We start from the raw sequence: 22,927 nt of genomic DNA, 5'->3' as shown, positions 1-22,927 counted from the left end.
AGTGTCAAACATTCTTAATATGCATCAAACTTCTACATAAAATGTTGGGTTTTGAACCTATGCTTGAGAAGGAATGAATTTGAAAAAGAATGCATTTCCAGTTGAATGAGAAAATTCATGGTTTAGCTGCAATATCCTTGTGAAATATGTTATTTTTCCAACATCATTCTGGTGTAGCTTACAAATTACAAGCAAATGACTAGTTCTAACAGTGTAAAGAATAAGAAAGACGCATTCTTTTCATCTGATTAATCTCTAAGAAAAATTGATCCATCAAAACTCCAAAAATTGATACAATAAATTTCTGTACTTAGTATCTTTCTCTATACACTACAAAAACTGTCCCCTCAGCCAAAAATATGAATTGAGGACTGAATTAAAAGAAATAATAACAATTAAAAGAATCATCTTTTTACACTAAACGAACAAATTGATCACTGTAGCCTTCTCTTTTGATGACGAGGGTGGCTATGGTGTTTATGGAGGTCATAAGGTGCCCAAAGAGAATCAATCGGGCAGGGCTTCCTTTCATCAAGTCTCCTCCATGGCTTTCCTTTACCGCTCCAGTGCAGCAAACTTACAGGTCCTGGATGCAATGACCTGCAATTACTAACCACATTATCACCACCGAGTCCATGCTGGTTCCATCTATGATGAATACCCTCAACATCTCCACCAAAAACCAATAAAAATGGTGGAAGAGAACCCAAATCATAAATCCTTCTCTCTTTTTGTATTCTCATCCATTTCTCTATCTCCTTCGTATATTCACCCTCTCTCCATCTAGCTAAATCCATTATCATCACACCAGTGTTGAAGTAACAAGCCGTTTTCCCTGCAAAAATCCCCGAGAGCTCACGATCCGACCAAAATTCATCAGTGAAGTACTTGGTGAAATTCGCATGACAGTATTCTGGTGCTCCTATGATTCTTGATCCAGTAAGAGGAACCCTCCATAGGTTTTGAATGTCATCAACAACGATAACATCAGAATCCAAATAAATCACACGTTTAACGCAGGGCTCAAGTATATCAGCTAAATAACTCCTTGCGTAATTCAATGGGTTATCAAGAGCTCGACGAATGGAAGTTGAGATTAAACCATCAACAAGATTCTCATTGAAGACATAGACCTTGAAGCTCAAAGAAGGGAACGCAGACTTTACAATCTTGGTCAGGTCTCCAGGACTAATCTTGCCTGAACTAGACGCAATCAAGTGAAAGAAAATGTTTTCAGGGCAAGAAGCATGTTTGACAACTGAATGGATAGCTGCCACGGTTCCTCTCAAGTACTCCGGATCAAGCGTCATTGCTACATGAACAAGAGAAGGATCGCAAGTCAAAAGCAAACTCTTTCTACTAATAGAAGCACACTCCAACCCATTTTGATATTCTGGTGCCTCCAAAAATTGCAAAGAGACATCAAACTGATCAATCTTTACGCCATTAGTTTCGCTACTAAAAGATCGAATAGCGTAGGTTGGAAATACAAACAGAAGAAACAAGAAGAAGACAGCCATGGAAATTGATCCGTGATGCAGATTTTCGGTGTTGAAGAAAATGGTATAGAGAAGTTTTAATATATAGAAAGAAACAGCAGACATGAAATGAAAAAGAAGTCAGGCAGGCAAGTACTTAATGAACAATGATTATGCAAGAACGCGGTTGCGACTCTGCGAATGTTCAAAGTATTGGTGGTTTCGATGTTTTCTTTCGTACTTGCTTAGAAACTTCAGTAACGCGTCTGTTGTTTTTCTTATTTTGAAAAAACAAAAATAAATAAAATAATCTTTGTTATCTAATCCCAAAAAATGCAGCTTTGTTGTATTTTATTTTCTTATGACTTCTTCGTACAATGTGAATATGATAATATATTCAGAATATTTTTCTGTGCCAAAGACTTGTAAAACATAAATTTAATTAACAAAAAAGAAAAGTATAAATGAGTTTACCATTTTTCTAATATAAAATGGAAATTCAGATTATGTTGCTTCATTTTAATAATTAATTTGAATTCATGAATAATGGTGGGCTGACTGGACATGTTACACCAGATGCTATATTATTATTATTATTATTATTATTATTATTATTATTATTATTATTATTATCATCATAACAATAAAATAATAATAATAATAATAATGATAATAATCTTTATGACATTAAAAATAATATTTGAACGCAGAAGATATACAAGTCATTTTATAATATAAGTTTTTTTTTTTTAAATAATTTATAAGCTTTATTCTGTTTTTAAAATTCAAGATATAATGCAGATAAGGAGTAAAAGCCAAATTGGTCCCAAAATTTCAAAAATAGCGACCAAATACATTCAAAGTCATACGAGAAATGGGAGCTTCTTTCTATTATTACAGTCACATGGACAGCTACACATGGCAACAGGCAGTCATTGATTTTATTTTAATTTCTTTTAGTTTTTTTTTTCTTCAGATAATTACAAATGAAAATTAATCCTTGGATGTTCCGTTGAGACAAATATTTAAATACTTCATCACTAAATTGATTTTTCTTTTTTCTGCAGAAGAGAAAATGTCACGGATAGAAATTACAGAAAGGGGAAGCTGAAGGAGCAGCGGAAGCAGAGCAGATCAATTTAATCAAGTAAAAATTTCATAGAACAAGAACAATAAACTTAAATTTACATTTCATTTTAATTGCAGCAAAACACCCGAACATACTTCCAAGAGTTCCAAGCTGACCTAATTGTCAGAATGTACTAACAATTCCTGCAATCCTCTCAGGATTTGAGATTTTGAGTCATTGGTTAGACTATTACTGCTACATTATTATTTTTGGGTCAAAGACATATTTCTAGAAATACACGGTGCTCACTATGTAAAAGCCTCGAAGAAACCACAGGAACATTAATCATAGCTGGTGTAAACAGGAAGGGGTTTTATACTGAAGAAACTAATACACATAGAAAGAAGTTTAGTCTATTCGACTTAAATTCTTGAACTCCATTGCTAATAAAATAATATACTGCTCAATTTAGCAGCAGCAGCTGCCTTTCAGCTTCAACCAAATGGGTAATTTTCAAATACACTAATAAATACATTTACATCTTACCATATTCATCGGTCAAGTTTGAATGGGAAAAGTAGGACTCGGCAAAGTTGCAGTACATAACTATGGAGTCTCAATGGAACAGAAAGGAAATTCAGATGTCACACTATCAACTAGACTAGACACTTTAAAGGGAATTTCAATTTCAATGTACTTGTCACTTCAATAAAGATACCAAGCTATAAGAACCTTGTCCTCTTTATATACTAGCATAAAATTGAATCGCCAATAAAGTTGCATCTTTTTCTTTTTTTTTTTTTTTTTTTTTTCAAATATCAGCAAGTAGAACACGTACATTCACTGAGAAATCCCTTTTGTGGAGCTCTGCAGCCTTCACTGTCTACCAGTTAGCTTACATGGTGTCATTGGAATTTCGAGATCACCAGAATCTGGGAAGAAACACTCAAAAGAATAAGATCTGACCATCTGCGTAATGTACAGCAGAACAAACATTTTCCCGACACCTTTGAGTGAGATTGAACCAGACTACAACTTCAAAGAAATTCGCTGATTCCCTCACTATTTCTACCCACAGCAAATTCTACACGGAAATTATTATCTGATTCAACATAAACAAATCTATCTAACCCGAAAAAGAAAAAGAAAAAGAAAGAAAAGAACTGCCACTGGTCCAGAAAAATACTAGAGTTGAATAAGTACATCTTCAAATCTGTTAACATAATGCTTGGTGCCTGATGTATAAAAAGCCGCCAATGGAAAGGCCTACGAAAGAAAACTGGGAACTTTACATAGATAATTTCAGTTGTCACCCAGTCTTATCAATTTACAGTTAAAGATTAAATTAATTCCACCTTGGGAACTTAATTGGTAAACTCAGGTCTACAAACTGTTAACGTGAAACAGAGCCCTACAAGAAGAGATGGACAATAAATAGATATATTTCTACAAAATTATCATGCATCAACCCTATTTACACGACAATCCATCAGGCATATGCTTCCCTTACAAGATATTATACTCCCGAGACTTTCGTAAGCCATTCCCTTTCTCAAGTTGTCAATTCGAAAATTCGTACAGATCATACCTGAGGAAGCTGTCACAAGAAAGTGTTTATACTTTCAACTGTGCCAAGAGCTTCCATGCAAACAGAACAATAAGTATCAAAATCTTCCCTGAGATGTCAAGTAAAACAACAGGTTTTACCACTCACAAAGCAACACATATCTACCTTGAGTCCCACAGAAACAAAATCAGCAATTAACAAGAAGCTGATAAGAATCTGTGGAAGCGTTGTATTCTTGTCTGAACCTGATCCTGATAACTAAATTTGACCTGTGATGAATTTCTGCTTTTCTTTCTCAATCGAAAGAAGAAATCCTCTGTGTCCAGAACATAGGAGATCTGCCAAATTAAACTTAAATTTTCAGCACTGAGACATGTAGAAGAATATTCTTAAAAAAAAATAGAAAAAGGGGAAAAAATCATCTCAGAAAAACAGGTTATTGATAATCCTACACACATGTAATCTGATCAATTTAAAGATCATCTCAGTATTACGTGAATAAATAAATTGCAGAAGTCATCTCTACTATAGTATTGTCTATCAATTGCAAAATTAAAAGAAATAATATCTGCAGTGCAGTCTAATATATAACCCATCATCCAGTTAAATCATTTCAAGTACTAAACAAGGGAACTCTTTTTAGCCAAGTGATCACGTTAATCATATTAGAAGTTTATGGTGAAAAACAATTGACTAACTCCAGAAACAGATGTACTCTTAACCCTAACATGGAAAAAATAAAAATAAACAAAAAACCAGCTCAACTAGGCCTTCAGTCTTTTAACAAGAAGACGAAGTATATAGTACAACATTTTCTACAGTGACCTTTTATTTAACAAAATAAATTATGCTTGTTAGTGACGTATTAAATTTAGGACTGCAGAATTGGTTCCTATTTCATAGGATGACTTATAAGATTTATTTCTGTATTTATTTTGTATTAAGTTGACTTCCTTATTCAGGAGTCATATACATATATCAGCTAAATTGTAATCTAATCGTATACGTGAAATATAAACGCTCTGTACTAATTACAATGGTTGTGAACAACTACCATTGGACAACAGAAGCACGTCGCATCTTGTGGTAAAAGAGCAAAGTGAAGAATTATGTAATGAAAAAACAAATCATAGGATGCACCAGGTTGTACATTAGAAGAAATGAATAAAAGGTAACATTTAGGATTAACTAGCTGGGGGTAAGGGTTCCTCAAACAATAAAAAGAGGCAACTTTCGATTGAAAGCAATAATTGGTCCTAACACATGAAACCACAGTCAAGAGAGAAGTTCCAGGGGAAAGATAGGAAAACTGAAATGGAAAATCATAGCAAATAGCCACAGCATAGAAAAACACCGTTGAAAAAGTACCTTGCATGAATTACAAGCAATCTTACACTCCAAACCGTTGAACATTTTAACACCATCTATGGCCATGCATAGAGCAGAATGCTCATCTACACCAGTATATTTTCGCTTGTTTCTGCAAATATCAATTGGCATAAGAGAGTTATCTAATTGATGCAATTGATTTCAATATTTTAAACTTTAGCAATTTATCCTTCCACCATATGAATAGCTTCTAGATAGACTTTCTTTTCATTTAACTTACTAAACCAAATCAAACATGAAACATGAAAACAATGGAATGCTTTCTCTCAGGTAAACTAGTCAATATTCTACAATCAGAATTTCAACTGGTTGTTTTGGAGTGGGAATGGGGCAAGGAGAGGTAGGTACTTGGAAGAAGCACATAGCAATTAATGTATGATGAAATGACTTCTCACAAAGAGCAGCCAATGAGTGACAGTAATAACCAACTTGATCCAGATGCTAGTCCAATAAAAGGTCTTGAAACTATCTTCTATTTCTGAAAAAAGAATTAATTAACTACTGTTGTGAATGTTCAATATGAAGCATTATTATTACCTCTGCAGTGCAATGCCATGCGGCTCCTTTTTGCTAGAATATATGGACAGAAACTCATTGTGCAAATATGCTGAAAAATTAGGATCAATGGCAACCGCCAACACCTCAGGCTTCTCAGTTACATTGTCCATCAGTTGGATGGACAAACGAGATGGGGCAGATGACTGCAGAAACAATCCAAGAAATTGTCAAGCATTGACATTTTAGAAAACAAATAATGGAAAGCACTATGCCCACAAGATAAATAGAAACTGTACATGTCCTTGAGGAAGAGGATGGGAGGACTTACAAATTCCAGGCGATAAATATTCTCCTCATGAAGAAGGAAACGTGCATTATCATAATACACCGAGTCAACAAACTTCCCAGACTTCCGGGAATTTTCATATTCATATAATTGAAGAAGCTTACCGTCCATATCATCAGCTGCAACAGTTTGAAGCTGCAACAAGAACCAAAATTCAGAATCACAACTAAAAACACAGGATACATAAAAAGACGAGAATGTACTGAGCAAACCTGTTTAACCAGCTTATATATTAACTTGTCAAGTGTAAATAACACATATGACTGATTTCCGATAATAGCTCTGCACTCATCTTCAAACTTGGCATTATCAGCAGATCCATCAAGCAAACCATATAGTGCACTCAGAAACCTGCAAAGCACATATATAAGAACAATATTAATAAACTAGGCACTTCAAACTAGTCACAAACAACAATAGCAAAATAGTCGCTAATCAGGCTCTGCATAGCTAATTTTGAGCTCATACATATTCAACTGCTTAAACCCACAAGCTAGCTTTAATTGTAGGCTCAAGAGGTCCTTCATTCAGAAGCTTATAATCTATCCTATCTCTAAGCTCATGAGTAACACAAGTATAGATATTTTTTTATGAAATACCATTAAATTCATATAAATAAAAGTACATAGATAAACGGAACAGTAATTAAAAAAAAAAACTTTATATTATGCAATACAAGTGCCAATGCCAACTAACTTGGGACTAAGGCTTAGTTGCTTTAAGTTAATGCAATAAAGTAAGTCCTCTGGAGTAACCAGTTTTATCCATATTTAGTTATGGGTCGAAATTCTGGATTAAGCTAAAAGGATAAACAAGCTACACAAAAAATAACTGGTCAATGAATCATAAGTTCAATACTATACGTGTGTAAAATGCAGATCTCAGTATTCCTTCATTAAGATACACTGTTGAAATCAAGTGTTCTATAGAAAGGAATCTTTTGGCAAATGGCATGAATCCTGAGTTCATCAATGACAAACATTTCCTTCTGATGCACTAGGAACATGCAACTACAGATTGAGATAACAAATAAGCGAGGGCATGTGTTTTCAGTTCTGATTCCAATGATAAAAAAATTATTAAATATCTGATGTCCAAAGTCTCAGTTCTTCTGAGCTCTTCTAAACTCAACTCATTTGCAATGATAATCATAAACAAGAATAAACTACCTTGCATAGGGATTTTCAGAACTAGAGTCCTTAACAGCTCTCCATCTCATTTCAGCGCAGGCCGAGTTTGTTTTTGCTGATACAACTCTTTCATACAGAGCCTGCAACATTCAAACACAAACAATATATCTAGCACAGTTAAAAATATATTTGGAGATTCTGAAAGAAATTTACACTTTTTTAGTATGAATCATTTAAGAAAATACTTGAGAATTTGGCCTTATTGTGTTTCAATAATTAGACCCCTAAACAAATAATTGTTTACATTTAAGCCCTTAACTCATTATATTTTAACAACATAGTCCCATAACCAAATGATTTTAAAAGTCAAGCCCATAAACTTGAAAAGTTTGTGGTAAACCTCACCCTATACATTACAGCTAGATCATTGCCCGAGGAGTACCAAATTGAAAAATTAGGTACAACTAAGTTATAAAACATAAATGCTTTACATTTAAAATAATAAAAAATTACAAAAGAATATAAGAACTATAAAATAAGAAAAAAGACTTAGCAGTTCAAGAGAAAAAAACCATCAGTTTCAATTTCCAGAATCAGCAAATTGGACTTAATGCACTCCACTATGAAAACCCAAAACTTGAATCAGTATCAAATTCCTATGGTGTTTAATAATTATAGATTTCTTATTATGATTTACTATCTGTTTCGAATTTTTAAAAAATATTAAATCATAATTTTGCTGTGTTTCTTCAGTATGTAAGTTATACGAATTTTCTAATTCCACCATGAATTCGTGAAAATCCACCTAAAACTATTTGATTGAGATATTCTGTCCTATTTATGCTTTTATTTTTTTACTTTTATTTTGATTCAATTCCATCATGAAAAAGGAAAAAAAAAAATTTCATCTTTTATTTTTATGGAGGAACCTAAATTCAAATACTGTAAGATCATGAGATGTGATGTTGACATGTTAAAATTACTTCTTGAGCAGTTTAAATTGTTAAAATGCAATGTTCAAAAGCCAAGTATCATTTTATCCAAACAAAAAGGCATTCATAGTTAAGTTAGGTTCCATACTTGATGAAGCCTGAAAAGCACATAGAAATCATCATTTCCATAAAATTTCCGAGAATCATTCCTTTCTCCGTCTGGCAAACCTGGTGGAGCATGCTTCGCAAGAGGCTTAACAGACAAAAGAAAACGCTCTGATACTGGCACATCTCCAGCAAACTGTGCATCAGTCATTCCCTCTGCTTCACCTTCACTCTCAGCTTTCCCATCAACATCATCACGCTCTGCATCGTCATCCTCTTCATGCTCTTCCCTGGAGCATTCATCACCAGCGGACTCACTTCCAGATGCATCATCGCCACCCTCAGAAGCATTATCACTATCCTCATCATCAGCATCAGCATCCACATCATTTTCTCCTCCAGCGTCCTGAGAATGTAATTCTTCCCTATTTCTAGTTTCATTCTGCCTGCTTTCAATGCTATGCTTTCCCTTGGGCATAGACTGCATAGCATTATCTCCATAGGCAGCAAAATTTTCCTCCTCAAAATCACCATTAGGGGATAATTCACCCTCCTCTTTTTCAGTTTTGGACAGTTCAATGGATTCTTCAAGATATCTACTAGATTTATTACCATCGACCAATGCTCCATTAGCTGGTAAAACAGATTTAGCACCAATACCACCCTGAAGCCCTTAAAATCAGTAATTTTGATGCAGAAAAAAACTAATAATCAAGAGAAAACAAAAAAAAAAAAAGATGCATAATATATGTACTTGAAGCCTATATGATCAGTAAGTTTAATGCAAGAAACTGAACAGTTAACCATTTGAATAAATAAAGACCCAATAAAACAGAACAAAGAGGAAGAAACGAGTGGAAATAAGCAAGCGACTAATGTATGTACTTGACCATCTCAAAGTTGACCTATAAGTAGTTGAAACTTCATTTCTTACGTCTGATGAAGGTGCGATGTCAATGCCAGCTTTGGGTTTATGATCCTCAGAAGCAGCAGCATTGAGATTGGACAATGTTGAACCAGATCCTAAAATATCCAATGGCAGATAACACGATGATCAGAAGGTATCACATTGATAACAATACCTACTTTAATAATGTCAACCAAAGGGGTAATAGTCTAATTGGTACCAAAACTCTGGCCTATGTTTCTACATGATATGCTTTAATTTTTTCTTTTTGGTACCAAAACTTCAATTTCTGTTACAAGCAATTGCACCCATTAGAGATCAGTTCAATTTTTTATAATGTGGAGAACAGAGCTCCACATCAACATTCCATTCACCGTCCGCGTCACGCTTGATTTTGGGTAAATTGTCTTATTGGTACCAAAGCTTTGCACTTATATCCAAATGGTATCAAAGCCCTGATAACAACGGGGCAATTTATCCAAAATCAAATGTGACGTGGACAGTGGATGAAATTCTTATGTGAACCCCCGCCTTCCATGTTATCAAAAATTGAATAGATTCCCAACAGGTACCGTCGCCTGCAACAGAATTTAAAAGTTTTAGTGCCAAAAGAAAAAATTAAAGTATTTGAACCAATTAGAAATATAGGCCAAACTTTTGGTACCAACAAGGTTGTTTACCCGTCAACCATATATCACAAACGGATATTTAATGAACTGAAACAAACCTCCAACACCACTGGCACTGGTTCTTCCATGACTTTGTTCTGCTCCTACCATAATTAATGTTTTGGAATCAGGAACTCCCTTACCAGAGGTAACTTGTGTGTTAAATCCAGGTATTCTGTCAATCACATCAGTATCCTTGTGCTCTCTTTCTAGATTAAACGAATTAGATGTCAGATCATCTTTAGTCACATGATTTACTTCAACTAAACTATCTCTAGCCAAACTATCTCCATTTGCCAAACTGGGCCCACAACAGCTTGCAGGTTCTATTGAAGTGTTTCCATCTGCAATGATAGCTGATCTTGGCTTAGAATTTGATATAGTAGGATCAGCACCATTTTCTGCTATGTTTGATGTAATGCAGTTGATCAAGTGAGACCCAGTCTCACTTTCAACTTCAGGATTCTCCATGGCATTAGAACGAGAAACAATGCCAAAAAGTGGCTCCAGAAATGTTGTCCAGAGCCTCAAAACTTTATTCAACTGTTCTTTGGTTGAACAAATCTCTTCGCATGAATATTGGACAAGTTTATACAAGTCTTCATGAATGCTCATATCAGAGTACTCATATTCCAAATGTGGAACCACAGGTTGTCGGTTACCAGCAGCAAAAGCTAACAGAATATCATCTTCTTTCTGCTGCTTCTCTTTCAATTCCTTGATCTCAGACACCAATGCTGTGTTTCAAAAGTCAGAAGTACAAGTAAGCACCAAAGACAATGATGTAGAAGAAAGACATAAAACACAAGCCACTTTTTGGCATTTATCTCTTATCACAGACAAAAACTAGAGTTTTATTCAAGTAAAAAGTCCAAGGTTATATAAGCTCCTTTTCAATTATCTCATTAGATAGGATCGCTACTGTTTGCAAAGGAAGCCTGGAGATGCCAAATAATTATTAAAAAAAAAATTCCATGTTTTTAAATATATTTAGCACATTCAGATAATAACCGAAGAAGATACTGCGCATCATAATAAATTTTTTAAGAAATATGACAACATAGTATGTGCTTGCTATAAAGTCTTAGTTAAATTGCATAGACAACATAGCCTCAGAGAAGTAGAACAGCAAAGAATTACTTCAAGTAGCTGCCCAGCACAAATTATTTTATTTTTATCCAAGAATTGGTCATATTATCATCTTCAAGTCTATTTCTCAATTCTAACTGGAATAGGCCTAAAACTCCAGCAAGGCAGAATGGCAAAGAGTATGTAACATGTATGCATAATATTAGCAATTAGTTAATTTGATTATCAAATTGAACTTACATCTTGTACTCAAGTTCTTTGAATCTTGCTGCTTGAAATAGAAGCTACGGTGATCCAGTGATTTGTAATGGTTTTTTGAATAGATTTCTGCCCAAACCTTATTGAAATCCGCTTGACACCTCATCCACTCTTCTTGCTTTTGCTTTAGGCGAGTTAATATAACAGGCAGCGCAAGAGTTGGGTTTTTACGTAATATGTCCATGACATCTAGACCATGATCTCCATATAAACGCTCAATGCATCTTAAATTTAGAGCTGCAATAACAAAGGAGAAGAGGAACCATAAGGTAGTCAGAAGAAGCAAATATAAGCTCAAACAAAGAAAAATTGTATAATATTATGTCAAAGCTAACTAATCAAATTAAAACTAACCAGTAAAATGATCATCTATATTGATCGGAGCCTCTATTTTGTTTTCATTGATGCTGTTTAACAATTCCTCTGCACGTTTAGCTGTGGAGGTCACAGACTCCAACAACATGTCCAGCTCAAATCTAGATTTGTGAAAATTAAGATTCCAAATTACTTTCTTTCGAGGTCAAGGAAGTTCCCAGAAAAAATAAGGACAGAAAAACCAGGACTGCCAGAGACAAGCAAGCATCTTACCTGTCATCTTCACACCTGAACAAACTTTCTTCATATTGATTTCTGCGCATATGTTTAAAAGAGTAATCCTCACTTCCAGAAGTCACCGAGACCCAGTGATCATTTAAAACTTGAGCACCAAGCTCTGATCTCTGGCTTGCCGAAGGTATTGGATACTAAAAAGTGACAAGTACTAAGTTACGCATCAGTCAGAAATAGTTCAAGATATCAACAACAAAGTAATTACATTCCATACATCATCTGGCAGAAGCCGATAGCTGGGAGTACAACGTTGACAGTTAGAAAGGTCAAGCTCTTGAATGGATTTTGCCATATACTTCTCCCTGTATCTTTCCTTTTCTTTAGCAACATCCAATTCACGCTTCTGCTCTTTATCTTTGTCCTCCACTTTCAATGATCTAGATGCATGTCCATCACTACCTAGTGATTCTGCAATTGACATATCAACATTATTAGTTTGCAACACATTGGAGGAAACATAGCAATGAGGTGCGACGGCAGTATCCCATAAAAACAGAAGAACGGCCATTATTGATGAATGTAACTGTTCATAGGCCGGAATGAGCAATACTCAACCTGGGCAGAGGTTATTAGGCCCGGGCCAACCTGAATGTATATGTATGTGGTATGTATAAAAAATTTATTTAACTAGGGGCTTGGAGGGATGAGATTGGGTAGAGCGTCTTTGAAGGTTGACCCAGTTTGACTGGGTACATACAAATAAATACAAATTCCATTTTTGTATGATTACCGGAAAAGATACCTCCAAGTGAACATGTCTATTGATGAGCAAATAGTTGTATGATAAAGCACACAGCAAAAATGTAAAATAATATTTACTTACTTTTACTCATAACACCGGCAAGGAACCCATCTACGAAAAAGATTTCCATTCAGAGACAACATAAGGAATTAAAAAAATCAAAATGAACTCGACATTAAATGAAACCTAAAGCAAAAGCATCAAAAATAATAATTATAGTTACCAATATTCTCACGTCGCTCAAAGAAATCATTGAACTCCTCCATAAGATCAGGATACTTTCCGAGTAAATCAGCCACCTAAAATGCAGAGACTTTATGAGTACTAGTTCATATCTAGGAGCCATTACCCAACTAGATTTGGATCAAAATACTAGGACAGAACAAAATTGGAGTATCGAAGAGCAATTCAAGTTGTATTTTAATTCGATCCTACTAGTGGTTTGGTTAAAACTGTTTAGGATTCAGAATAAACTTCTTGAGGTCCTATTGAATGGAAGAGCTAAAACATGACTTTAAGTGGTCAATAGTACAAGCCTAGGCTTGAAACATCAAGTAGGCAGACCTACATTTACACTATGCTGGAATAACTAACTAAAGTAAATTCTATCAGAATACAATTATCTATGCCACTAAACAAAGCAACAACAGAAAATGAATTATGTACATTAACCACATATTCAGGGAATTTACCGGCATGATAATAGTCTCAAATAATATTCAACACCCAAATCGCATAAGGCGATAGGGAAGAACCGGACTTAATTTGGCTCATTTCAATTAAACAAAAGGTTCACTTCAAAGCACAAATTTCAGGAAAAAAAAAAAAAAAAAAGCCTTATGGGGTATTCTATATAATAGTAAAGAAAAGTATGACAGGAAGGAACAGTCGGACTTATATGAAGGGTAACCTTTTTGTGTTGGAAACCTTCAAGACACTCCACAAAGAGTTTTCTGTTATCTTTCATATTTTAAAAAAGTTTTTGAAAACTTTGAATAAGATTGTTAGAAACTTCTTGAAACCTTTTGAAATTTTTGTGCGCTTCCTCTTTTTTGTTTATCTGAATTTCTATATAGAATACTCGGCTTACTTATTTTTACATCTAATTTCCTATTAATATTCCTATTTATTGATTATTTTACATCTTAAAACTCTCTCTATATATATATATTAAAGAATTAAGTATCTTTCATTTAATAAACATCTTATCCATTCTAGAATTATGATAATGAAATACTAATATCAATATTTTTTCAATATGTGAAAAGGATTCTCTAACGTTGCATGTCCTATATTTTCCGAATAGCTCATATATCCTGTGTCATGTCATGATGCGTTCGCCGTTTTTTAGTTTCCCCACAACCTAGCTTATATTATTAACTTAAAATTCTTGGCATATGAAACAATTAGAATATTTCTACAATAAGATTTATACTCACCTTCAAGCCAACAGCTAAAATAAGCCCAGCAAAATAATAAAGCAGACATAGAAACAAAAATAATGTTATACTTTGTCTTGAAATAAATATTATAGTTTGCCTACTCAAATAAATCCTAATTTAATACTGCAATTTCTTATGGTGGAAAATGCTAAAAGAAGAGAAATGAATCAAACAAATTTTTCGATAACTTCACTAGTCATTTCACATGGTTATAAAATCCTCAAATTAGCTTTTAAAAATTCAGAGTTTATCAAAAAGACGAGAACTCGGACTGCTTCATCAACTCTCAAAGAAAAATCTGAAAAGACAACCAAAAAAATATAGTCCTTGAAGCTTGAAGCCAACTTCTTGGACTCAAAATTTCAAAAGGCACTTCAATGGGAATGATATGGGATAAACATGAACATAAGTCTTTGGCATGATTCAAATCAGATTGTGCTAACTTAAACCAGCAATGATACCCAGACTGACACAATGTGCATGCACACACATATGGATGTTAATCCATATGAATATCTTTCTATATGCATGTGCCTCCATGATTAACTACCAAAAGAAGTCACCATAATAATGTCAATCGAAAAAGGTACAAATATGGGCCTCATGTTTGAGCCAACAGTCAATATGGAACTCAATTTGTTCTTTTGGTCCCAATATGACCTTGTTTCAAAAACCAGTCATTAAAGCTCTTCACTAGCCAGACCATAAACATCTGTTAGTTTATGAGGATGTGGACACTAGTTTCACATCTTTTCTTTTGACTAACCCCACAAGATTTGATCAATTTGTTCCACGTCACCATTATCTTTCTTCTGCTTTTCCTTCTCTGTAAACTCAACAAACCAACCCCAAGAATGAAGCCAATAAGGACAACCTGTCTTTTTTCCTTCTTTGAACTGACCAATTAGTTCAATTCTTTTATTTACCTTGACAAAATTGTGGTACTGTTTTTTTTAATTAGATCATATCATACTTTATCTTCAAAAGTAATTATAATGTGATACAATTATAACCATAAATCAAAAAAATCCAAAGAGAGAATATAAAAATAATTTAGTGTTATAAATTACCAATCTTGATCACGGCAATACCACTCTTCTTCTTCCCCAGCGAAAGTTCAAAATTAACCCCAAAATGCTCTCGCTTGTTCCACAAATACCAAATCATCTCTCTTATCACTCATCACTCAAAAACAATAATAACAACACACATTTCTCTCTCTAAAATCTTAAGAACAAGTAGTACCATTCAATCATCTTTGATTCTTGATTCTATTGCTCACGCTCCCCCATAGCTCTTCAATAATCGCCACTTCCAAATAAAATATTCCATAGAAAATCAAAGAAAAGAAAATTGGATTCGAATAGATTGATGAAAAGAAAAACAAGTAAAAGAAACCCTCAAATCCTCCTGTCATTTATGGCAGAAGAAAATAGGGAGATAGGGAGAAGCTCAAACTTTAGGGAGATAATAAGTGAAGGCTGACAAATCTAATAATGGTGGGTAAGGGCTGAGTCTTTGATTGAGCACAAAATTGTTGATAAACAAAAAAAAAAGAAATGCAAATAAAAACTAGAAAGTATTGATGGTTTGCTAGGAGTAGTAGTTTAAGAAAACAACCATTAAGGTTAGCTATAAATTTGGACTAATAGAGTTATGAATCTTTTCTGAGTAGGTGGCTCCAAAGTTTGCCATGTGAGCTAAATTTTAACAATTTTTAATAAAAAATATGGCTACGTGAGGTTATAAGTGATTTTTAAAAGTTGTGGGATATAATGGGACACAGAAGAACATTAAGTTCCAATCTGACTATTGGCTCAAACATGAGGGTCATATTTGTACCTTTTTAACTAATGTAAATCTAATTGATGTCCTCAAATTTTTCAATAAGAATTCCCCCTAGCAAATGTTAATCTGTAATTTCACATATGTTTTATTTTCTATGCATTCAAGTTGGCATTTTCAATGTGACCAATGACCGCCAAGATGCATTGAAGATTGATCTAATAATGGTAATATGAACATATTGGAATTGCATAGATATTATTGATGCTATATTTCTCCACATTATTAATGACAAACTTTCCTTCTCTAAACTTTTACATGTAAGGAATTGAGATGTGCAAGATAATTGATTGGTACAGTTTTCTCCACATTCTACCACAAGCTAGTCAAATGAAGCTCGTAAAAATTTCTTTGAGGCTAACCCTAAGTCTGTTGAAAGCTGATACAAATGACTCAGTCCTGATAAGTAAAATTCTAAATGGCAGCACCCTACTGCTCATCTAAAATTCCGGATCACATAATCTCTGCAGTGGCCATTCAACTATTCATCCAACAACACTAAGATTAATGAGTTTCCTTTTAATTACAATTTCAAACTAATCTGTAGGACCAACTCCTACAGAACTCATCTTCTACAATTTCTCAGCAGGGCTTTTTAATATCAACACTTCAGACTTCTAAAGCCCCTTAACCACTTAACAAGAACTAAAGTTAAAGTGTAATAAGTCTAATCAGTAATAAGCCTGTACAAGCACATCATTATTGCACTCACTGACATAATAATAGAAAAACAACATATACAAAACATATTCTCATCCAGATGATAAATATTGTAACATTGAGTACTTCATGTACGAATTAGTTCAGATGGTGACTATTCAAACATAATAATTATTGCAATCACAAATTTTTGGGATATTATGTAATTAACAAAACTCCATAATACTTTCTTATGCTGTTAATCTTAAGCAAAATAAGAAACATACTGTAATTCTAAACCTTTACCATCATCAACCAACTTATCATAATTGTGAACAGACCACATATGCATATAGATGACTGTGCATAAAATAATAGATTCTTTCATGTAATTTCATTGCTCTAGATATTGAGGCACTTCAAAGACTTGAAACTGATTGAGATGGTTTAACACATACCAAATTTTGTAAATCATTCTTTTTTATAATTCCATTGCTGTAAATATTAAGGCACTTCAAAAACGCCTGATAATCATCTGAACTGCCTAGTTTCTCCTTAACCTTCTCACAGAATATGAATCCTTGGTTGTACACACCTGGCATCAAATTAAAAAAAAATGACAAGTTGGAAAACATGAAGACGTGTCAAAGATGCTTGACATGTAACACACTTGAAACCTAGTGATTCCAAAACAAGACTAGCAGATTATAGCATACTGGCAATCATTGCAATAAAGCCACGCAATAAGCAAGACCTCTTGTTCTATGAGCAACAGTGGCTGACTAAGAGGAATGCACATAGGCCATAGCACTTGAGATACAGTAATAGCCAACTTAATACAGGAATAAGGATGTCAAATCAGATCTTATGCCTGACTACACCAGATGCATCAAATTTCCTACACTAAAATCACTAATCACAAAGTCAGATAATATACTTGGATTGCACTCCACTATACCAAAGCCACAGACCATACTTAAATACCCATCATTAAAAATATCAGTCTATATCACAAAGTCATTTTTTGCATTTTTTTGTGTAATCTAAAAGCTCTAAGCATTGGATCAGTTCACTATCACTAAATACATGTGGTTAGATAAGAGTAGACTTTGACTTGATCATTAATTGGGTGGTTTTCTTACAATCTTTTAGCGGGTATTTATTTAACATAATTGTTTTAGTATGTCATATTTTATTTGAATGACACATTAGATCTGCCAGTTATTGTCTATTCCTGTAAATACAGTAAAACTTAAAAAAAAAACTACTAAAAACTTGTTGTTAGTTTAGCAATAAACTTTGCTCAACTTTTAAATTGGCTACTTAAAAAGAGTGGTTTTTTATCGCAATATTTTAGAGGGTATTTGTTTAATATAATGTTTTAGTATTCGATCTTTTATTTGAATGACACATTAGATCTGCCACTTATTGTTTGTTCCTGTATGTCAGTCCAAGTCATAAAAACTACAAAACAGCAAAAATTTGTGGTTACAAATGGGAATTTTAACTTTTGAGAAGCTGTCCGATTTGTACTTAATGGAAAACCTGCAGGATTTTTTAAAATATAATCTAAGATCTTTGCAGTACACAATAATGGTTATCTGTCTGCATCTAACACAGAAAAAAAGAACAAATAAAACAAATTACCAAACCATACTACATTGAACACATAACAGATACATGAACCAAATATTTTAGGGACAGCATGAGACTTACTCTTTAAATTGTCTTTGTCATCATAAGAAGAAATATTAGAGTTCATTCCAAAACCTTCACCCTTCCGGCCAGATTTCCTTTTGTCAGGAAAACGCTGCAAGCTGAAGTCCTTATTGCTATCATGCTCAGGCTCCCTATCATCATCATCGCGATTTCTCCTATCTCTATTTTCCTTCTCAGCGCGCTTTCTCTGTTCTTTATGCATTTTCGCCATTGTTTTGTCTTCATCCAGCTCAGGTCGATCAACACTAAGATCGCGTTCACCATGGGAAGTAACAATCCTATCCCGCCGACGTTGCTGAAAGAGTTTCATGCGTTCACCATTAAGAATCCACTTATAACAGATGGTCTATCTCATTTACTAAAAGTTAAACCAAAAATTTGTCCTTAAAAAATATATGACACATTCAGCAGATCAATGCTAATCCACCCATGCTCCAACATCAAAGGTGAGGAAAGGGCAGAGAAGACATCTGATAATTGCTATCACCTTGTCCACATGCATCTGCCGCAATGTCGGTGCAGTGGAGATTCTCTCATTGTAACGTTGGAGGGGATTCCGGCCATATGGAGCATTCTGGGTCATGGGTGCTCCTGACGTATCTGGAAGAAATCTCCTGAACTCATCAAGCAAATCTTGATGGTCCTCAAAAAGAGCAGCAACCTAAAAGTTATTAGAAAGATAAACTAAGATAATTAAAAAAGGAAAAGAAATCCTCTCAGCAAAATTCACTCAAAACTCAAGATGAACAAAATAATTAAAAATGACAACCAAGAGTTATAAATCTTCACCTCGCTGTAGACCTCATTTATGTCCTTGTGCTCCTTCCGGTACATATTCAAAATGTCTAGGAATGATTTATATACATGTTCATCATTGTAGAAACGTTTCTGTAAGTAAAAAGCCATCAGTTTAAAGAATCATAAAACTACAAAAATTCACTGCATTTTTTAACAAAACAGTGGAGCAAAATTGTTAATTTTTCACCTTTATTTTGTTCACAAAATTAATCGCTTCTTCAAATTCAACAGTTTTCTTTGGTGGAGCCTCATCCTCGTCGAGGGTTATTTCATAACCCTTGGGTAAGAAAAGATTAAATCCAAATATTAAGTTGTTATGACCTTTGAATAACTGTTTCACTCTTGCGATGACACCAGCAGTGTCAGTTCTGTAAGTAACAGTATGGCATCATAAGTCCATTAATATTCGAAAGAAACACTCATCACTAAAAAAATTAATATGTAAGACAGATAACCTTTGAGCCTTAAAATCTTTCATGACCTCAAGGAAAATATCATATTTTTCCCTCTGATCTTGAAACATGTCCTTCACTTCCTTCAGATAAGTTAAGGCATCATTGGTAGTCAGTTTCTACAAGTACTGCCGCCCTCCTCCTCCCCCTCCCCCTCCTCCTCCCCCTCCCCCTCCTCCTCCCCCACTTGCTGGAATTTGTGACTGCCCATAGCTTCAAAGCCAGAAAAGTTTTGAAAGAAAGAGAAGATCATTAAAATACCCAATAGTTATATCGAAAAATAAATACATAATGCATATTTTTCTATACATTCAACTATATATTGATATCAATTTCTTCTCAAACCACACAAGAACATACAAACCAATTACACCAATGCCACAAAGCTATAGACAATATTATAATCTTATACAAAAAAAAAACAAGACTCCATTTTTCTTGTTAAATTCTTTACCCCATAATTCTGAAAGGATAAATTGTGTATAATTATTCTCATTCAGCTTCAGATTTCATAAAAGTTTCCCTCAAAAGAAGAAGTATCTATTAATTTTGTTCAAATCAGCCTTAGATTAAAACATATGCTAAAATCCTCAAATATTTCAGATCAATTAACAACAATCTATTTATACTATATATAAACGCACAAATAAAGGGATGACAAACAAATTTACTTTAGTGACCTATTAAAGTCTGTATAATGCGAACGGTCAATTCGATTGTTGTTGATAAATTATATTTGGACTTACTATTAAATTGGAGTCGATAAGAAGAAAAGGAATATATTTTGAAGCATTAAAAAATGCTAACCTAATTGGAGTTTAATTTTTCCTTTTAAGAATTGCTGAAAGACTTTAACCTAATTGTTAATTGTAGGTAGAAAGCATAAAATTCATATCATACTATAAATTGGATTTAAGTATAGATAAAAAAATTATTAATTGTTATATAACATGAGTTGAGTAACCGAATTCAAAGGTAAATAGAAATTTCGAAATCCATGTCTTCCTCATTGAAGACTAGATCAACTCACACTTCAGAGAAGTGTTTCTGCGGTTTCTATTTCTAACCTCCATGTGATTAAGCTACGTTATTGTAAGATAATATAAATAGATTAGAATAGATTTCTTTCAATTCATTAGGTTCAGAAATAATTAACATGAGATTATTTCCCATGCTTTAGTAAGTATGAAATAATAAGATCACGGTTCATTCTTTTTTAACTAATTACCTGAATGTTTTCAAAATTAAAATAACCGGAATTATAAACTACATGCAAAGCATGTAAATGAAAATAACTATTACCCTAAAAAAACAGAAAAGCAAAAAGCTTTACGGACATTTTATAAAGGAAAAGAAAAAGGTATAGAATATAACTAGCACTAACACCACCATCGTGATCAAGTGCAGTCACACATCACATATCATCACCAAGCAAGAAAAGAAAAAAAAAAAAAACGGAATATTTCACACGAAAAAAAAAAAAACACATACAGATACAAAGCCATTTCGAATAGTACCTAAAGGAATAAGCAACTGTAGAAAGAGAGAGAATTAAGAGAAACTCACGATTCACCACGAGAAGATGCAAAAGGCCGTTTAAATTGCGAACCTACATATATATCATCTCTTGTTCTCTTCATTGCCTGGAAGAAAAAAGAAAAAAGAACAAAATATAGAGAAAAGAATAGATTTTCCTTGTAAAAATGATAAATCAATAAAGAAAAGGAACTCACCTTCTCCCGTTACTTATTCGTCTGTTAAAAAGGAGTGAGAGCCAGATCTCAAAAATAGCAGCAGTAACTATTTTGTGATTGATCTCATAAAATATGCAACCAAACACACAAATGAAGAAATAAAGAGACGCGATAGTTTCTCTCTGTGTCTCCGCGCAGTCTTTTATTTTCGATTGCGCGTTTTAAAACGAAAGAGAGAATTTGGAAAGGAATTTGTATAATTTGATGCTAAGAAGGAGAAGAGAAACCTGAGAAAAAGTTTTTACAAAAAGAGAATGGAAATTAGAAATCCAAAGTGGGATTTCGAAAACTTGTGAAAAGGAGAGATGGCTTGTGTTTGGGGTTTTGCATCGGAGTTGTTCTATTTTTAGAAAAATTTCTTTCTTTTTTTTTTTAAGTTTTTCACTGCGTACTTGCCTTTGCATTTAGGCTGCTGTTTCTTTGCTTGCTTTTGGGCTCATTTCTTAGTTTTTCTCCGTTTCCTCTTCCGGCCTTTTCGCAGTACCTGAAAGCCCACTATCAACAAAGTGGCCTTCAACTTAAAATTTAAGGGAATATTTGTTTCAAGGCTTTTTCCCGATGTGCCTAAGTTCGTGTAATTGATATTAGAGCTGCACCCAAACACACACCTTCGTTAACACTGCCAATAAGAAAATATCTTCTGTGGTAAATGATAATTGGGCATAATATTATAATATATAAGAAAAACCCATAATTTGCCATTGTACTTTTTAAGTCATTATGTAGTCAACCTAACTGCAATATACACCTATGGAATTTTTATCTTTAAATTGGAATCTTTTAATTATAGCTATTGGATTAAATAACTTGTTACTTTTTTTGCAGGTAATATTCATACTCTTTAAAACCTGAAATTTATTGATATGGTTTGTCACCATATATTTTTATTGTATGAATTTCCTATATCACACTTTTTCATTTGAAATTCTTTAGAATACGTTCTCTCATCGCTTTTTTGTAGAAAGTTTGACCAGCGAAAAAAATTGTTTGTCCGAAGCCAAAAGGAGGTTGACTCACTTCATTCGCCAAGCAAATGATCTTCGCTTGCACTGCTCTGTTGAAGTTAGCCAATTTATGACTTTTCTTTGTTGCCTTTCGATTCATCAAATCACCTATTCTATATATGTTGTCCTTATGAAGCAAGTTCTCATTCCCTCATTGAATTATGGATTATCATAGTTGATTAAGATCATATGTATCAATGTTTTATCTAAAATGTATGGAAAAATTGTAGTATATAGATAGAACTCTCTATCTTAGACAACACTATATCAATATACAAGTATCTAAGTTTTCATGTTTCTCCCGATCCTAAGCCATGGCTTTTCTTAGATTATCAAATTGAGGACAAGCTTCAATTTTGTATAGCAAATTTTATCAAATTAAGCTGTCTAATTTCATTAAGGCTTGTCATTAAAGACTTGGTTGTTGCATTATATCCTTAAAGTCATCGCTATACATAAATTTTAGTTATTTTAGATTTGTCAATAA

At 33.7% G+C, this 22,927-nt stretch overlaps 2 protein-coding genes across 3 annotated transcripts; both read right to left on the bottom strand.

The window, feature by feature from the left end:
• Positions 1 to 219: 219 nt before the first annotated feature.
• LOC8280603 (probable galacturonosyltransferase-like 10) lies at positions 220 to 1,673 on the bottom strand. Its single transcript, XM_002517375.4, has one exon. The coding sequence runs from the start codon at positions 1,602 to 1,604 to the stop codon at positions 435 to 437; it is 1,170 nt and encodes a 389-aa protein (XP_002517421.2). The 5' UTR covers positions 1,605 to 1,673; the 3' UTR covers positions 220 to 434.
• A 2,044-nt stretch (positions 1,674 to 3,717) lies between these two features.
• LOC8280604 (paired amphipathic helix protein Sin3-like 2) lies at positions 3,718 to 21,924 on the bottom strand. 2 transcript variants are annotated; one of them, XM_048373947.1, is made up of 24 exons: positions 21,416 to 21,924; positions 21,249 to 21,325; positions 19,686 to 19,895; positions 19,418 to 19,598; positions 19,222 to 19,320; positions 18,920 to 19,093; positions 18,430 to 18,727; positions 17,172 to 17,308; positions 13,011 to 13,086; positions 12,869 to 12,898; positions 12,260 to 12,453; positions 12,025 to 12,179; positions 11,791 to 11,912; positions 11,419 to 11,673; positions 10,149 to 10,826; positions 9,449 to 9,537; positions 8,558 to 9,187; positions 7,517 to 7,617; positions 6,560 to 6,698; positions 6,330 to 6,482; positions 6,041 to 6,204; positions 5,483 to 5,594; positions 4,280 to 4,452; positions 3,718 to 4,185 (listed from the first exon to the last, which is right to left on the bottom strand). In XM_048373947.1, the coding sequence occupies exons 3-23, from the start codon at positions 19,751 to 19,753 to the stop codon at positions 4,309 to 4,311; spliced, it is 3,999 nt and encodes a 1,332-aa protein (XP_048229904.1). In that variant the 5' UTR covers positions 19,754 to 19,895; positions 21,249 to 21,325; positions 21,416 to 21,924; the 3' UTR covers positions 3,718 to 4,185; positions 4,280 to 4,308. The 2 variants fall into 2 exon arrangements, with proteins under 2 accessions (XP_048229904.1, XP_048229905.1); XM_048373948.1 differs by lacking the exons at positions 12,869 to 12,898; positions 13,011 to 13,086; positions 18,430 to 18,727; ... (4 more) ...; positions 21,249 to 21,325; positions 21,416 to 21,924.
• Positions 21,925 to 22,927: the final 1,003 nt, after the last annotated feature.

This window comes from Ricinus communis, chromosome 5 (genome assembly GCF_019578655.1).
Source record: "Ricinus communis isolate WT05 ecotype wild-type chromosome 5, ASM1957865v1, whole genome shotgun sequence".
Taxonomy (NCBI): domain Eukaryota; kingdom Viridiplantae; phylum Streptophyta; class Magnoliopsida; order Malpighiales; family Euphorbiaceae; genus Ricinus; species Ricinus communis.
Note: the sequence above shows the minus strand (reverse complement) of the source record. Positions and strands in the feature narration are given on the sequence as shown.

Excerpts from the sequence above, each read along its gene's own strand:
- LOC8280603 (XM_002517375.4), bottom strand. The coding sequence starts at position 1,604 with ATGTCTGCTGTTTCTTTCTATATATTAAAACTTCTCTATACCATTTTC.
- LOC8280604 (XM_048373947.1), bottom strand. The coding sequence starts at position 19,753 with ATGTTTCAAGATCAGAGGGAAAAATATGATATTTTCCTTGAGGTCATG. Across the intron at positions 13,087-17,171 it reads AGAATGATTTACAAAATTTG|GTGGCTGATTTACTCGGAAA; the intron begins GTATGTGTTAAA and ends TCTGCATTTTAG. Across the intron at positions 9,188-9,448 it reads ACATCGCACCTTCATCAGAC|GGGCTTCAGGGTGGTATTGG; the intron begins GTAAGAAATGAA and ends TACTGATTTTAA.